Here is a 13,055-nt window from a genome sequence, read left to right on the forward strand (position 1 = left end):
AGTTATAGTGAACAATTGAGGGAATTGATGCTGTACAATCTGTTAGTATTGTTGAAAAAATCTTTGAGGTTTCTTGAGTTGTTGATTAACAAATGTGGCATTAATACTATGTTCATCCCAGGTATCAAAGCGTTTGGAAGAACTGAAACTGGACTATGAAAAGACTAATGCCAAACCGGTTCAACCATAGAAGAACCGGTTGGTAATAACATGAACCAGGCGATTGGATTCGAATTCTTTTCTCATCTTTACTTAACTGTTATTTTTTGGTTGGAATATATTCTTTTTTCATCATACTTGTCAAGTTGAGGGGGGAGGAATTTCTTATCAGAAACTCTGTGGTTCTTTTTAGCAATTTCTGGGAAAAGAAGGTATGCTCCAGCTCATGTGTAGATAGAGAGAGTTATGTTCCTAGAAAAATCTCATATAATGTGTGGAAGGTAAATAATATGTTTTCTACCTAAATCTTTTTCAGAATTTCTGAATAAAAATAAGAAAAAAATTGTGGATGGAAGGATTTAATTTGCACATGGTATGTATGATATTGACAAGACAATCTAAATCAGTAAAAGCGTAAAACCATTCCCAGTTTTCATTTTTTACCATAGACCAATTATAAGGCAGTTTAATAATTATCCTTATTTTATTTTCTTAAAACAGAAGATCGGATCTCATAATTTTGTTTTAATTAAGGTTCATGGTACCAAAATAGTTTAAAATCTGAGACTTTTAAATATGGATTTTATGGTTGAACAAAAAGGATTTGGAATAATTAATTGCTCAAAAGAGTGGTCAAAAATACTAGCTGATTGATATTATTACTTTTATGACAAATGGGAACGGTGGGGACATGAGTCATGAATGAGTCACGGGAGGCCCAATTTTTGTCATTTAGTGGGAGCAGTTGAGAGCCTTTAATAGAGAATTTGATTCTTTAGGCCCACGCTAACGTTACAGCTCGCCTCGAGTTTTCCGCTTCAAACGGCACACGTATCTGAACACGTGTCGATCTTTTAGTGGTTAGATTATATTATAGCGTGTTTCCTCATCTCGTCTTTGTATAATGTTGTTGTTTTTTTCCGCCTAAAGATAATGCCAACAAAAAAAAAAGCAATGTCCAAAAATAAAAAATAAATTCTACTTGCGGCAAAAAGGAAAAAAAAAAAAAAACAATTGTTGCAATTAAATTAATCTGCGGTCAGGAATGGTGATGCTCTTCGCACCTACCGATTTCAACGTAAAAACAGGGGTTTCATAAGGGTATATCTGGTAAAAACCTGAAAACGGCAAATTGGTACAAAAAAAAATCAACGGTTCAGATAGCTTCACGTGAAAAAAACGCGAAAAGGTTAAAAACGTAAATTGTGAGAGAAGAGCACAACCCTAGAATAATTATATAAAGAGGGACTCATTCCAGCTTACTTTTCTCCTCACGAACGCATCATCATCATCATCTCCTTCTCATTGCTTCATCATTACCTTTAAATCTTTTAGGGTTTCCTCTGTCTCTCTTTTTTTCCACGAAATTGTTCGATAAGTCTTGCGGTTTCCTGTATCATCTCTATCTGGTTAGTTTCTCTTTTGAAATTCGTAGATCTGCTTTTTACTTTCCATACGCTGATTAATCTCATTCGTAGATCTGTTCGGTCGTTGATGAATTCTGGGTTTTTTTTCTTTGTTTTCTTCAATTTCCAGGTTTAAGGGTTTCGTAATTCGCGATCTGGATCTATCTTTCATTTATATGTAAGTATCCCCCTCTCTCTCTCTCGAACGATTGACTTCTCTGTTCATCATCGTATTTAAACGGGTCAAGGATCTTAGTATTGTTAGGTAGATTCACAATTCTGATCTTTATCGAGATTCGTATGCATGTTTTTGATTGGTGTGTATTATCTGAAAACCAACGAATTTGGTTCCGATCGTTGTTGTGTTAACGTACGTTTATAGATCACAAGTATCGTCATATAGGATTTACGTTTTGTATGATGCCATCCTCAATTTTACCGATATGCTTAATACATAATTGGTTTCTTTTGTTCTTGGTGTAATCAATTCTTGTTGAGAGCTTTGTTGTATTTACATGGTTTATTAGTTTATCGTCGTCTAGCCTTGTGATATGTTTTGTGTATTATACAGAAAAGCGTGAATGAGATTATGATGGAGTCGAAAGGTGGTAATAAGAAGTCTAGCAGTAGTAGTTCCTTATTTTACGAAGCTCCCCTCGGTTACAGCATTGAAGACGTTCGTCCAAACGGTGGAATCAAGAAATTCAAATCTTCTGTCTACTCCAACGTTAGTCTCCTTTTTTTTTAATTCATCTTTTGTTCATTCCTTTACGATTTCCCATTCTCTTAACAATGGTTGTTTTTGTTTTGTTGCAGTGCGCTAAGAGGCCATCCTGAGTACTAGCGTGCACCGAGTCTCCTGCTATATAGTTATAGCTTTCTTTATTTTCCAGTTTATAATTTTCGTTTGTCTAAGCTCCGTTTCTGCTGGTTCCCGGATCCAATCGTTCTCTCCTCCTACTACAACAACTAGTCCTCTCGCTCACACTACTTCAAGGCGAACATGGCCTTATCTGCAATCGGTTTCGAAGGTTACGAGAAACGGCTCGAGGTTTCTTTCTTTGAGCCTAGCATCTTTCAAGACTCCAAGGGACTTGGGCTCCGTGCTCTAACCAAGTCCCAGCTTGATGATATTCTCACTCCTGCTGCATGCACGATCGTTTCGTCTCTCTCCAACGATCATTTGGACTCTTACGTGCTCTCTGAGTCCAGCTTCTTTGTCTACCCCTACAAAGTCATCATCAAGACTTGCGGTACCACTAAGCTCCTCCTCTCTATCCCGCCACTTCTTAAGCTGGCTGGTGAGCTCTCTCTGAGTGTCAAGTCTGTTAAGTACACTCGTGGCTCCTTCCTCTGCCCTGGAGGTCAGCCTTTCCCTCACCGCAGCTTCTCTGAAGAAGTCTCTGTTCTTGATGGGCACTTTACTCAGCTGGGTTTGAACAGCGTGGCCTACTTGATGGGCAATGATGATGAGACTAAGCAATGGCACGTCTATGCTGCCTCTGCCCAGGACTCTGGCAACTGCAACAACAATGTCTACACGCTTGAGATGTGCATGACGGGTCTCGACAGAGAGAAAGCTCTCGTCTTCTACAAGGATGAATCTGACAAGACCGGGTCCATGACTGACAACTCTGGAATCAGAAAGATCCTTCCCAAGTCCCAGATCTGCGACTTTGAATTCGAGCCCTGTGGCTACTCTATGAACTCAATTGAAGGAGATGCAATCTCCACGATCCATGTGACCCCCGAGGATGGGTTTAGCTACGCTAGCTTCGAAGCTGTGGGTTATGACTTCAACACTATGGACCTGAGCCAGCTGGTGACAAGGGTTCTGTCTTGCTTTGAGCCCAAGCAATTCTCTGTGGCTGTGCACTCGAGCGTTGGAGTGAACGCGTACAAGCCAGAGATCAGTGTAGACTTGGAAGACTATGGGTGCAGAGAGAGGACATTTGAGTCTCTAGGAGAAGAGAGTGGAACAGTGATGTATCAGACGTTTGAGAAACTTGGTAAGTACTGTGGATCGCCTAGATCTACCTTGAAGTGTGAATGGAGCAGCAACAATAGCTGCAGCAGCGAGGACGAGAAGGACGAGGGAATCTAGCAGAATTCTATCTAATAAATATTTTCGAGCTTTCTGTTCTTTTTTTCTTTTTTTGCTCTTTTCTTTTTAAAAAACTTATGAATAATGAATAATGGGCTTGTGAGGTTGAGTTGATCTCCTTCACAAGCCAAATGTGTTGGTGTTTGTTTTTCTGCTTTATGAATTTGGGTTTTATATGACCTGAGACTATGTTGTTATTTTGAAATGTTATTGTCATTATTATTATTATGATCGTTATTATAATAATTATAATATCGGTTAAATACTATTTGTTTTCTTAAAGATTCGTTAAAAATGTTTGCCTATTAGCAAAAGTTCAGATTCTGGTTACATAAATATTCGACTTAAAATGACTAATTTAGTTTTCGAGATGTTTATGTAAATGGGAGTGTAAGAACTAAAAATTAGAAGTACAAATTAAAAGAAAGAATTAAAGATGATGACTCCTATGAATAACAGTAGCAAAAGAAAAAAACCTTCAAAACCATAACATCTTGTTTTCATCCTTAGAAATTGAATCTGTTAAATTCAAACAAAGAAAAAAGGAAATGGAATCTGATATTTCACATATACTCTCTCTCTTCTACTATTATATAAGAGTTTTTGGCTAAAAACACAAAAACTTTATTTTACCATTTAACAAAATTCAAACAAAAAAAATGTATAGTAGAAGATAGTAAAAAATTATTTAATTAATATCTAATGTGTGCATAGAAACTTGTAACAATTTTATAAAATCAAACAAAAATAAAAACTAAAAGATCTTATATTATATTGGAACAGATGAAGTATATGTGAAATATGAAACTAAGAACCAACACAAAACAAAAACATTGCGTGAGGAAAAAGTAATTAAAAATCTTTAAAAAAATAGTAATTCTTTCACACTGCTCAACATCCTATCATTGCTCAACAGACTAATACAAGCCTAAAGTTAAATAAAACCATGTCGTTTTAGGATCAGCAATCGAGAGAACCACGTACGTAAGAAGCCTTTATGTCCTGGTCAAACGGTTATCCAACACGTGGATGCCACCGACGAAGGCAAGTTTCTCGAACCGATGCACGTGTCCTCGACACGTGGAGACTCCCAAGCACGTCTCTGGGTTATAAATAGCAACCCAAAACTCCACTACCACTTCATCATCAAACACAACAACAATCAATCAAAAAAGCAATCAAAGTTTAACCAAACACATAACTTGAAGAATATGGACAACAAGCAAAACGCGAGCTACCAAGCCGGTCAAGCCACTGGCCAGACTAAGGTGTCTCTCTCTTTCTTAATCCTTACACTCGTATTGTTTTTTTTTTTTTTGATATTTTGTTACACATTTCGTCATTCTTGTTGATATATTGCAACAGATCTCTTCATTTCTATATTTAAATTGTTTCCACGAAAATGCTTGCGGATTATTTTAAGTGGTACTTCTTTTTTGACAAGATTGTTCTATACTTCTATTAATGTATAATGTTAAAATATATAAATATAGGAGAAGGCAGGTGGTATGATGGACAAGGCTAAGGATGCTGCTGGTTCTGCTCAAGAATCCTTGCAACAGGTTCAGTTTTAATTTACTCCTTCAATTATTTTGTTCCCTTCTAGTAGAAACGTTCATAATATTGAAAATTAAGTCAAATTATGTAGTATATCTGTATATATGGTCTTATAACCCTCTATTTGTACATGTGAATTGTAGACGGGACAACAAGTGAAGGAGAAGGCACAAGGAGCTGCTGATGTCGTCAAGGACAAGACCGGCATGAACAAAAACAACTAATCACTTTCAACTTCTTTTTCTAATTAATTCCCCTCTTCGACTTGTGTTTAATAAATTGGGGGGGTTTAATTCTCATTCCTGCCACTTTTCTGATGTTGTTTTCTTGCTTTCCTTTTGGATGTTTAATTATGTAATCTTATCGATATAGTTAATAAATAGTTTGTCAAATATTATTAAAGCAAAAGTAGATATAAAGTAACAACTTCAAACAATATCAGACCAATCAAAATAAGATAAGCAAAAATCATATATTAAGAATTTACGAGCAATTGCTTACAGAAAATAAGTTTAGGATGTACATACAATAGAATCTTTGTCATGTGTGGGCTAAAAGTGAGCTCCAATCGTATTTGGGGAGGAACACAATGTATACCTTGGTGTTAATTTGGAAATTTTATCCAAAATGAAGATATAAAATTTGGAACCTTTAAAAATTTAATGAAAAAAAGTTACAACATTGGAAAACAGGGTTGTTGACAATATGGTAAGAATCAGTGAACCCAAGAAGTCAAGAAAACAGGGTTGTTGACAAATTCTATCTCTTGAACTTTAGAGTAGCAACATTCAGTATAACAGTGTGAATGGAAACAGCTAGTGGACCTCTTTTGAACAAACCTTTGATTATTAAAATGATTAAAAGACAAATTTAAACACAACAACATACCAAGCCGTTTGATACGATAGAGAACGCAAATGCAAGATCATAGATAATAGTTGCTTGCGGTGGAGGGTTAGAAACCAAAGGATAGATAAAACGACATAAAGCATAAGAAGGAGTATTCTGACGAGTGATTGTAACAGAGCGCACCAGCATGACCACCAACTAACTTTGATCATCTGTTGAAGAAGAGAAGCAATCAGTCTCCGTGGTGTTGACTTCGAGTTGCATATGTCCTGAAACCCCATCTACAGTTCTCCTTACTACGGATGTGTAGTCGCGACAGTTGGCCTCGAAGCTTATGTGGAAGATGGCATTCTTAGACTTGGCATCAATGGGATTGAAAATCGGAGACGGCGGCTCATCATCATCATCATCATCATCATATTGAGTTGTTGTTACTCGGGTTTGCACAAGTACCTTCTTCAACTCCATCTCCTTTGGCGGGAAAGCATGAGATCCAGCCTCGCAAACTTTGAAAAGTGCAAAGTGGGCATACAGACGAAGCCAATCATTTTTACGAATGTCCTCGTCCGGAACCTCGTAGAATCTCTGATCATCAGCTGCTTCTTCTGGTGGTCCCGACAAAAAGGTAGGCATACATCCTCTGCGTAACGCATCAACCCTACTAAACATGAAGTGGTGGAAATCTGGCTGATACGGCTGATACGCTACAAACAGAAAAGGAGGTCAGGTCAGGTCAGTAGAGAGAAACAAAATGTCTTTCTTGTTTCAATAAAATAAAGAAAACCTCCTGTTGTGGTGGGTTTGATTCTGCAGCCTTCAATCGTAACTTCCATCATAGCTTCCAAAGAGGCAGAGGCACCAAAAGGTCTTGTGACCATAGTTTGCAGAGTGAGAGACGACGGAGACGAATCAGCAGCAGCATCAACATCAACATCTTCAACCTCATCTTTAACCTCTACAGTAATATAGTAGTATAGAGGAAACGGATGCTCGGTATTCAATTTTGGTATGCGTAAGAACTTCAAGTTCCTATTGTTCTCAAAGTTGAACCAATGAACAGCCAACTGGCCGTAGAGATCCATTTCGGGAGGTGGTTGTTCTTCCTCCTTGTCCCCAAAATAAAAATGTGAGAGTCCGATCAAACGTGGGACACGAACGTCAGGATCGATATCGAAAAGCTAAACCCCAAAAAAAAAAGAAAAAAAATACAAATTACAATATAGCCGCGGGGAGGAGTAGGTAAGTAATATTTTTAGGGGTTACCTACATACCTGAGACTCAATCATTTGGCGGAAGTACCTTTCGTCTACTTCTTCCGATTCTCCTTGATCTTCATCTATTTCACGTAAATGATTGTCGTATTCCTCATCAGATAGATTCCGCATCTCCAACAACTGCTTCAGAGGTTTCCTGTTGTCGATTCGTTTAAAAGCTTTTTCCTCAATCACTTTCTGATGATACATACAACAACAAAGGAGAGTGTGTGATAAAGTTACAATCGCCATGGCCAAAAAAAAAGAAAAAAAACAAGTAATACCTGACATGTGCATCGACCCACTACTTTATCATCGGAATCTAAAACCCTCAACATAGAGAGGCATTGTTCGTCCGTTAGCTTTCCGCTATCCAACATCCGCCGCAGAGTATCCGCCATCTTCTTCTTCTTTCGACGTTACGTAGGGATTTCTTTCTGTGTTTTTTATATTTTAAGTGCGGATAGGTCGGTCACTAGTTATATAAACCAAGTGGTAATGGGCCCAGTACCGGCCCGGACCATATGTATAGGGCTTCACACATTTTGGGCCCACCTACACGATTAAAGATCTGGTAAGAATCAGTGAACATAAAAAGTCAAGAAAACAGGAATGTTGATAAAATTCTAAAACGTTGTGGCTAAAAACCGAAAACCTCAAAAAGTAGGAGGACCACAGTTTTAAAAATAAGTCAAGTCGAACCTTTTGTCTTGCTCAAAGGTTTTAGTCTAAAGCCCTAAACCATTTCCTCTGTCTCGCCATTGCTGCTCCATCGATTCCATTCGTAAAAACCCAAACTTTTTTTGTTCAAATCAAAACCAAACACTAGTGTTTTTGTACCTGAGATTGAAAAACAAAAACATGAGGTATCAATGGCGGTTGCTACTTTCTCGGAGCTACCGTTTATCACATCGTCTATCACTTTCTCATCAGTCCCACCAGTTCCAGGTAGTTTCCAATTCGACCCGATCTTTCTCTTATTTCCTCCATGAAGAACGTTCTGGAGTTGGAGTTTTGCAACAAAGACAGTGTCTTTTTGCCTTGGGATTGAGCTCTGTTAGCCGAAGCTTTTCATCTGAGCCTGTGATTGAAGAGAAACCTCCTGCTGAGGCTGTTGTGATTGATGTTTTTAGAAGATTGAATTGTAAGGATGAGATTAGGAAAGAACTTGATTCGAATGGTATAGTGATTAGCCATGAGTTAGGACTAAGAGTTCTGAGGGAACTTGAATCAAGCCCTGATGTTGCGGGGAGGTTTTTCCAATGGGTTTTGGAGGCTTATCCTCGAAAACTTTCCTCCAAAAGTTATAACACGATGCTTCGTATACTTGGTGTTAATGGTCTTGTTCGTGAGTTTTGGGAACTGGTTGATGCTATGAAGAAGAAAGGGCATGGTGTATCAGCTGGTGTTAGGGATAAAGTGGGTGAGAGATTTCTGAAAGATGGTCTGGATGGTGATTTGGAGAGGCTTAAAGAGATTTTTGCTTCAGGTTCTATGGATAATTCTGTGGACAAGGTTTGCAATAGGGTGTGTAAGATTGTGATGAAGGAAGTGTGGGGTGCTGATGTGGAGAAGCAGTTAAGGGATTTGAGACTTGAGTTTCGAAGTGACCTGGTGAAGATGATTTTGGAAAAGCTTGACGTGGATCCGAGGAAAGGTTTGTTGTTCTTTAGGTGGATTGATGAGTCTGGCAATTTTAAGCATGATGAGAAGACGTATAATGCTATGGCCAGGGTTTTAGGGAAAGAGAAGTTTCTTGATAGGTTTCAACACATTATAGAAGAAATTAGGACTGCTGGTTACGAGATGGAGATGGAGACTTATGTTAGGGTTTCAGCAAGGTTCTGTCAGACTAAAATGATTAAAGAAGCTGTGGAATTGTTTGAGTTTGCAATGGCGGGTAACAATACACCCACCCCGCACTGCTGCAGTTTACTACTCAAGAAAATTGTTACTGCGAGTAAATTGGACATGGATTTGTTCTTAAGAACTGTGAAAGCTTATACTGATAAGGGCAACGTTGTGCCTGATTCTATGCTGCAGCATGTCCTCAAGTCTTTGAGAAGCGTTGATAGGTTTGGACAGAGTAATGAGGTGTTGAAAGCGATGAACGAAGGTGGCTATCTTCCTAGCGGTGATCTGCAGAGTGTGATTGCATCAGGACTTAGTCGTAAGGGAAAGAAAGATGAAGCCAATGAACTTGTCAACTTTATGGAAACCTCTGGAAATCATCTAGATGACAAAGCAATGGCGTCTTTAGTTGAAGGGCATTGTGATGCTAAAGATCTCGAAGAAGCTACAGAGTGTTTCAAGAAGATGATTGGCAAAGAGGGAGTCTCTTATGCAGGTTATGCATTTGAGAAGTTGGTACTTGCTTATTGCAACAGTTTGAGGGCAAGAGATGCATACAAGGTTTTCACTGAGCTAGTGAAACAAAACCAGTTGAAACCTTGGCACAGTACATACAAAATCATGGTGAGGAATCTGTTGATGAAGAAGGTAGCAAGAGATGGTGGGTATGAAGAAGCGTTGAGTCTTCTACCTATGATGAAAAATCACGGGTTCCCTCCTTTTGTGGATCCGTTCTTAGATTACTTATCAAATAGTGGAACAAGCACCGAGGCTTTCGCTTTTCTCAAGGCTGTGACTTCAAAGAAGTTTCCATCTAACTCAATGGTTCTGCGTGTATTCGAAGCTATGTTGAAGTCTGGAAGGCATAGTGAAGCTCAGGAGTTGCTGTCTATGTCCCCAAGTTATATCCGTCGCAATGCAGAAGTTCTAGAACTTTTTAACTCCATGAAACCTGATAAATGTTCTTTAGAAAAACCTGTACCCGCTCCTGCTCAAATAGAAGCTTGAATCATTATTATAGGTTTTTTGGGACATGGGGAATGCTCGACTTATACACAATCACTATTTCTGCTCCAATTTTGCTTGCCTTATTCTGCATATTCTGGACCATAATTGCGTGTCATCCTTGCGCAGGGGCCATGCTAATCTTCTCTGTATCGTTCCAATTTTATCAGATGTCCCCGAAGGTGACAATCAGTTAATGACTCGAGCGATATATAAACCCTTTAGTTTACTTCCAAGTTTATCGATGTGGTGGGGTTATGGAATAAACAGGAGAAAATTAATTATTTGGGCTTGTGGGCTTTTTGACAGGATGTCTCATCTTGAGTTTTGTTATTGGGTTCGAAGAAAATATACTATCTCATCTCTTTTATGTGTGTGTACCATAATATTTTCGTTCATAAATCTTTTTTTTTTTTTTTTATCAAAAGTTTCAAAGTTTTTCAGCTTTTCAAGATTACAGTTTTATCATACGGGGACAAAATAAGAATATCTATGAGTGGTGTGTACTTAAGATTTGTTAAGTAAAGAAATCAATGATTTGTGTATCAAAGATTCTATAGTGATGAGTGATGAACATGCACGAGTTGTATAACAAATACGAAAGCAGTGGTGCTCTCCGATCCCCTCGGTTAGTTCAAATAAAATCTCCTCAAGATCAGTAGAGCAATTTTTTATATAACAAATACATAATATGTATATATAAATACACAAAACCATATCGCGTTTTACAGTTTGTCATTTCATGATTAAACATTTTTGTCATTGCATGCTTAGATATGCGAAGAGGCATTTACGAAGATGAATGTAAAAAGACGTCATGTGCATGCATCAAAATAGTAAACTTCATTACTGCAAAGATTAATAAATGAATCAACTAACTTCATAACTATTGATCGTATATTAATTAATGACTGCTCAACTTCGCTATGTATTTACATATCGGACAATACAAAACAAAAGCAACCAAAATCTTTAGTATTGACATGCGTATGCTTTCATCTTGCCCTTGAACATACACACACACACACTCATATAGAAACGTACATACACATCTATATATGTAATATGTGTATCGTAGTAATGAATAAACCAATCAATCACGTGAACAGATGAGCATCATCACGCATCTTCTAATGATGTAAATCCTTCCCTTTTGTTCTTTGAGATATTTCCCAAGTCTTCTACTTTGTGATTTCTTCTCCTTTCTCTTCAAGTTCATGATGCCTTCCATATCCGTCGTCTGCGTCCTTAAGAGTCCGGTTTTATATATGATATAACAGTGAGTGTATCGCAAATACCAAAAAGATGGTGAGATGAGCGTTATAACAATGAGCGTATCGCAAATACCAAAAAGATGGTGAGATTTTATATGACTAATCCTTTGAAAAGATTGTTTTCGATTCTTTTCCAAGCAGGAATCTTCTATGGATGTAGAGAGTGTGACTTTGTGAAGAGAGATGAGAGCTTTGGAAGATAAGTGATTTGATGGGGAAGATACTCGTTCGAATGAGTTTTTATAGGGAGAATCAATTTGTCTGCATTCTACATTTTAATAGATAAATTAATCATATCTATCTATCAGAATATTAAAAATTTAATTATGTTCAGTGGATCAACCTTATGAATAATAAAAATAATAATAATGCTCGACAAATTATTATCATTTTCATGGTTGAGTCACGTCACCAAACTTTACATAACAATGTGAAAATCCACCAACCAGCGGCCATTTGGTTGCATAACATATTCTTCTATGCAATATACTAACAAAAAGTAATTATTTTAATCAGTAAAAATAGTATTATGTAATGAAAAACTAGATATAGTATATATAATTTCCTTATATTTCTTCATTTTTATTTTATTTTTTAACACATTGACCAGTTAGAGCCAATTTGCTTCAAATGAAATATACAGATCCCATAAAATGTGGATGCTTGAGTCATTTTTACTCGCAAATAAAAATACGACATTAACTTTTATAACTTTAGGTTCGTTTTGTATATACTAAAATAGCTGGCAAATCATATATAAATAAATTAACTTGCAATATACCCTTTTTCAAAAAAAAAAAAAAAAAACTTGTGTAACGATACTCAAAACCGTGTTGATCTCTAGTTCCATTCGAAAAGCATACTGCCAAACGTGCAAAAATGTACAAATGGATTTTGATTCCTTCACCGTTAACACGAAATTATTGAACTACTCATATCAGTAACGAGTATCTAACATCTATTGCTCTTTAAAAATGGGTTAACGTTGAAACTTCGATTTGGATTTTTTTTTTACAATTATTAAAATAGTGTACCTTAAGAAAACATTTTGTCAATGGTACCGTGAGAAAGCATTATAATCTAATTATCTAAAGAAACTTCGTAAGCTCAAATACCAAAAATAATTATACTGCTAAAAGCTGCCAAAGATTATGTATATGATACTTTTCATCAAACCCAACATAATTGGAACAAGATTAAGTTTTTAATTACTTGAAATTTTCGATTGTGAGCTTTTACATACAAATTTTACATAATGGCCGAAAACATAATCCCACATGTCTTTTCTCGTGTTCCACCATGAAATCAGCCGTAACTTGAACCTGGCCCTTGCTTCACACAGTTTCCAGTACTTCACCATTCATAAAGTATTACGTACACAATCACTCCATTTTTAATAGTTATATATAATAAATTTAAATTAATTTGACTTAATAATTGTTTTCAAATACCGAAACCTACATATTTTATCAGCGCCTCAATTCTTGAAAATTGTTTCGTGCCCCCTAGCTACTATATTATATCCCGATTTTCCCCTATGGCATGCATGCTTCAAAAACAGAACATTTTGGACTTGTAAATATGGTTTGTTCTATGT

The 13,055-nt window shown here is 37.0% G+C and overlaps 6 protein-coding genes across 6 annotated transcripts in view; 4 read left to right on the plus strand and 2 right to left on the minus strand.

Moving 5' to 3' along the window:
* The window catches only part of LOC104744321 (ecotropic viral integration site 5 protein homolog), a 9,676-nt gene extending 9,162 nt beyond the window's left edge, over positions 1-514 (plus strand). The window contains exon 10 of the mRNA XM_010465348.2: positions 186-514. Coding sequence (XP_010463650.1) covers positions 186-190 — 5 coding nt within the window. The 3' untranslated portion in view covers positions 191-514. The remainder of the gene's footprint in view (positions 1-185) is intronic.
* On the plus strand, positions 1,414-3,897 carry LOC104744323 (S-adenosylmethionine decarboxylase proenzyme 1). Its single transcript, XM_010465354.2, has 4 exons — positions 1,414-1,568; positions 1,696-1,743; positions 2,137-2,292; positions 2,382-3,897. The coding sequence occupies exon 4, from the start codon at positions 2,569-2,571 to the stop codon at positions 3,667-3,669; it is 1,101 nt and encodes a 366-aa protein (XP_010463656.2). The 5' UTR covers positions 1,414-1,568; positions 1,696-1,743; positions 2,137-2,292; positions 2,382-2,568; the 3' UTR covers positions 3,670-3,897.
* On the plus strand, positions 4,811-5,620 carry LOC109129195 (stress-induced protein KIN2-like). Its single transcript, XM_019236908.1, has 3 exons — positions 4,811-4,937; positions 5,163-5,231; positions 5,370-5,620. The coding sequence occupies exons 1-3, from the start codon at positions 4,881-4,883 to the stop codon at positions 5,448-5,450; spliced, it is 207 nt and encodes a 68-aa protein (XP_019092453.1). The 5' UTR covers positions 4,811-4,880; the 3' UTR covers positions 5,451-5,620.
* On the minus strand, positions 6,090-7,758 carry LOC104744324 (UPF0725 protein At3g44770-like). The gene is made up of 4 exons (XM_010465355.2): positions 7,613-7,758; positions 7,347-7,526; positions 6,860-7,253; positions 6,090-6,779 (listed from the first exon to the last, which is right to left on the minus strand). Exons 1-4 carry the CDS (start codon positions 7,727-7,729, stop codon positions 6,274-6,276), a joined length of 1,197 nt encoding a protein of 398 aa, XP_010463657.1. The 5' UTR covers positions 7,730-7,758; the 3' UTR covers positions 6,090-6,273.
* On the plus strand, positions 8,061-10,277 carry LOC104744325 (pentatricopeptide repeat-containing protein At3g02490, mitochondrial-like). Its single transcript, XM_010465356.2, has one exon. The coding sequence runs from the start codon at positions 8,190-8,192 to the stop codon at positions 10,185-10,187; it is 1,998 nt and encodes a 665-aa protein (XP_010463658.1). The 5' UTR covers positions 8,061-8,189; the 3' UTR covers positions 10,188-10,277.
* On the minus strand, positions 11,265-11,481 carry LOC109129286. The gene has a single exon (XM_019237117.1). It carries the CDS (start codon positions 11,413-11,415, stop codon positions 11,278-11,280), a length of 138 nt encoding a protein of 45 aa, XP_019092662.1. The 5' UTR covers positions 11,416-11,481; the 3' UTR covers positions 11,265-11,277.

The sequence above is a fragment of the Camelina sativa genome, chromosome 15 (genome assembly GCF_000633955.1).
Source record: "Camelina sativa cultivar DH55 chromosome 15, Cs, whole genome shotgun sequence".
NCBI classification, from domain to species: Eukaryota; Viridiplantae; Streptophyta; class Magnoliopsida; order Brassicales; family Brassicaceae; genus Camelina; species Camelina sativa.